Source organism: Pteropus vampyrus, unplaced genomic scaffold (genome assembly GCF_000151845.1).
Source record: "Pteropus vampyrus isolate Shadow unplaced genomic scaffold, Pvam_2.0 Scaffold17510, whole genome shotgun sequence".
Lineage (NCBI taxonomy): Eukaryota > Metazoa > Chordata > Mammalia > Chiroptera > Pteropodidae > Pteropus > Pteropus vampyrus.
The window spans coordinates 40-4,295 of NW_011906291.1; the positions used below are offsets into that span (position 1 = coordinate 40).

At 47.4% G+C, this 4,256-nt stretch overlaps 1 protein-coding gene across 1 annotated transcript; it reads left to right on the forward strand.

The window, feature by feature from the left end:
• Positions 1-1,929: 1,929 nt before the first annotated feature.
• Positions 1,930-4,250, forward strand: LOC105310944 (poly [ADP-ribose] polymerase 1-like; the record flags this gene model as incomplete). The annotated part of the gene is made up of 2 exons (XM_011387021.2): positions 1,930-2,107; positions 4,025-4,250. Coding segments are annotated over 2 exons (397 nt in total), but the record flags the coding sequence as incomplete, so codon positions are not given.
• Positions 4,251-4,256: the final 6 nt, after the last annotated feature.

The window sequence follows — 4,256 nt, forward strand, 5'->3', positions numbered from 1 at the left end:
ATGTTTGTGTACGGGTCTCTGTATACACGTGCTCTCATTTCTCTTGGGTGAATACCCAGGAATGGAGTGGCAGATCATTGGGTAGATGTGTGTTCAGCTTTTTATAGAACCTGCCAGACTGTTTTCCGGACTTGTTGCACCATTTTACATCCCCACCAGGAGGATGCGGGAGTTTTGGTCCCCGCACTTCCTTGCCCTCACTTGGTGTGGCCACTTTTTAATAATAGCCATGCTAATAGGTGTGTAGTGATATTTTGCCATGGTTTTAAATTGCACTTGTCTTTTTATTATTGAGTTGTAAGAGTTTGTAGACTATTCTAGCTACAAGTTATTAGATATAAATAATGTGAATTATCTTCTTTTTTATAAAATTATTGACATTTTTTGAAGAGCAGTAGTTTTTCACTTTGAAGTCCTGTTTGTTGATTTTCCCCCCCTTTTTGGTTAGTGCTTTCTGTCTCTTAAGAAATCTATTTGCCTGCTATAAAGTCATGAAGATATACTCCTCATTTTCTCCGGAAGTTTTGTAGTATTAGCTTTTATATTTAGGTTTGTGATTTGTCTTGAATTCGTATTAAGTGTGCGGAGTCGTGTTTTGTTGTTTTTTTCCATGTGGATATCCTTTTGTTCCAGCACCATTTGTTGAAGAGACTGGCTTCTGTGTTAAAACCAGTTGGCTGCGTAACTGTAGGTCTAGGCTTGGTCTCCATTTCGTTCCATTGATCTATCTGTCCACCAATACCCCACCATTTTAATTCCTGTAACTTCACAGGAAGTTGTGAAACCATGCAATGTAATTCCTTTAATTTTGTTCTTTTTCAACATTGTTTTGACCTTTCTAGGTCCTTTGTAATTTCTTACAAATTTTGTAGTAAATTTGTGAATTTCTCCCCCCCCCCAAATGATTTTGATTGGCATTGCATTGAATCTATAGATTAAATTGGGAAAATTTGACATCTTGATAAATTGAGCCTTCTAATCCATAAATATATATCTCCATTTATTTAGTTCTTTAATTTCAGCAAAGTCTTATAGAGTCAATGTAGAGGTCTCGCATGTCTTGTTAAATTTATCACTTAAGTCTTCTGTGTATTTTAATGCTAGTGAAATAGTAGTATGCTTTAATTTCCTCTTTTGTATGTTTGTTGCTAGTATATAGATATGTTTTATATATTGACCCTGTGCTCTGCAAATTTGCTAAATTCACTTAATGGTACTCGTAGCTTTTTTGTATATTTCCGAGGATATCCTGCATATGTAATAATCATGTCAATCTACAAATAGAGATGCCTTTATTGTTCTCTTCTAAACCTTTTATTTCTTTTTCTTGTCTTAACGTACTTACTAGAACCTCTAATACAGGGTTGACTAGAAGTGGTGAGAGAAGACAGCTTTGTCTTATTCCTGATCGTAGGAGGGAAATACTCAGCCTTGGGATTTATTTTTAGATGAGAAAAGACGAAAAGACTAGCTTTTATCCCAAATACTTAGCCACTTATCCTCAAGATTCTTTGTTGAATGATTCAGCCTTACCCTACTAACTAGAAATGCTACCTTTACCACTTGTTTAATCTTACATGTTCCCGTTAATTCCACATTTAACTTTGATAGCTAAAAGTATAATGGAAATTAGAAGGCAGAGTTAGAATTTAGTACGTTGCAAGGCTTTCGTAGTAAGCACTTAATAAGTACTTTCCAAAGTGTGGGAGGGGGCTCCAGAGGATGTGGAGAGAAATGGAAGCTGAGATGACCAGCAGCTAACACTGTGCTGTTCCCGAGCCTGTCTGAGGAAGGTTTTTATTTTATTGCCAGAAAAGAAGTTCTGTTAACCGGCCACCGTGGTTAGGAACAGGATAGGTTAGGTGGGCTAGCCGTAGTTGCCCCAAACACAAGCTGTCCTAGAAGAAGAACCCTGGGGGTGGGGGGCAGGACAGGGACCCACAGCTGCACTGAGGTCGTCGGGGTGAGCATTGCTGTATTCAATTCTTCAGGCAAAGGCCAAGATGGCGTTGGCGGCAAGACGGAGAAGACACTGGGTGACTTTGCAGCGGAGTACGCCAAGTCCAACAGGAGCACGTGCAAGGGCTGTATGGAGAAGATAGAAAAGGTAAGAATGTAGGGCTTCAGATATCGGGCTTTATGGAGTTTTTACATTGGATGTCATTGAGATCCCAAAAGAAAAGACAGAATGGGACTTTAAATGCTACCTCAACACTAGTGGTTGAAAAAGCGAAGGTCTCGGTAGAGACAAGAGGTGACAATGACTTTTCTTCCAGACAGTCTGGCCGTAACTACCCACGGTCAAGTCCTCGTGTGCGTAGCTGCAGTAGCTGCACCACTCCTAGGACTTGGGGGTCTGGAAAGCGTTTCCACGGCGGGGGGGAGGCGGTTCGTGTCCGGGCTCAGCAGTGGCTGGGAAGCTGTCATCTGTTTGATGGCAGCATTAGGCTTAAGGAGCGGATTTGCTCCCTGACGAGAGTCTCCAGGCTTGTGCTTCATTAGAGGAACTTCATTGACCACCCTTTCCTGTTCTGGCCCTGAAGATTGACAGCTGGTTGGGTGGGAGGGAGCAGGGCACACGGGTGGAAGGGCAGTCCTGTCCCTCCAGCCTTGTCACCGTTCTCTGGTCTTGTGCAAACATTCCGTTTGATTAGTCAAAGGCACTGATTGGAGGTTCCTGCCTCCTCAGAGCCTTGTACTGGAAGCTGAGGTGAGTCAATGGGATTTAGAAAGGAAAACCATGACATTGCTAGATCTTCTCCAGCTACAGATTGGAGGCAAAAGTTAAGGGTCCTAGGGGAATGTCTAGGAGCTTTATGCTGTTCAGTGTTGCGTGGCCCGAAATGTAGTTTTACCTAGTGTCAGCACCCCTTGAGCTGGGTCGCCTGCATCCGGGGCTCGCAGGCACGGAACTCTCCCAGGAGTGTCAGGCCTGGACCTGTGAACCTGGACGGATGGCAGGACGAGGTTCTGGCCTGTGGGTTTATTAGGGGCTCATATGTGTAAACAGACCGAAGAGGTGGGGGATGCAGAACATGCCGGCTGGGGTCGGGAGCCCGCTTTGGCTCCTGGGCCTGGGCGTAGCATCCCAGATGATGTCTGAGGCCACGGCTCCACCCCAGTATGCTATGCGAGGTGTTCTCGTGCCCACTGTGGGTCTGCAGAACATCCTTAAGCCAGTGTCAGCACTTCCTCAGTTTGCCCGGGCAGGCAGGTAGGTAAGTAGTTGGAGTTGGCCCCATTTAAAATAGGGGTGCTGGGGCTCAAAGCTAACACACAATCCTTAGTAGCATAAAAGAGCCGAAACGGCAGAGCAGCCTTTGCATTGCCCCTGGCATGGACCCGAGGCCCCTTATGGGCTGGAACAGACTGGTTTTGTCACCCCATGCTCCTGATGGCTCACCACGCGTGTCCCGAAATGTAGTTTTACGTAGTGTCAGCACCCCTCGAGCTGGGTCGCCTGCATCCGGGGCTCGCAGGCACGGAACTCTCCCAGGAGTGTCAGGCCTGGACCTGTGAACCTGGACGGATGGCAGGATGAGGTTCTGGCCTGTGGGTTTATTAGGGGCTTCATATGTGTAAACAGACCAAAGAGGTGGGGGATGCAGAACATGCCGGCTGGGGTCGGGAGCCCGCTTTGGCTCCTGGGCCTGGGCGTAGCATCCCAGATGATGTCTGAGGCCACGGCTCCAACCCAGTATGCTATGCGAGGTGTTCTCGTGCCCACTGTGGGTCTGCAGAACATCCTTAAGCCAGTGTCATCACTTCCTCAGTTTGCCCAGGCAGGCAGGTAGGTAAGTAGTTGGAGTTGGCCCCATTTAAAATAGGGGTGCTGGGGCTCAAAGCTAACACGCAGTCCTTAGTAGCATAAAAGAGCCGAAACGGCAGAGCAGCCTTTGCATTGCCCCTGGCATGGACCTGAGGCCCCTTATGGGCTGGAACAGACTGGTTTTGTCACCCCATGCTCCTGATGGCTCACCACCCTTCTCGTTTCCCTTGGTACCACATTTGGTTTTTCCTGCAGGGCCAGATGCGTCTGTCCAAGAAGATGCTGGACCCGGAGAAGCCCCAGCTGGGCATGATCGACCGCTGGTACCACCCGTCCTGCTTTGTTCAGAGCAGAGAGGAGCTGGGCTTCCGGCCCGAGTACAGCGCCAGCCAGCTCAAGGGCTTCAGCCTGCTCTCCCCCGAGGATAAGGAAGCCCTGAAGAAGCAGCTCCCGGGAGTCAAGGGCGAAGGGTGAGTGGAGGGCCGCG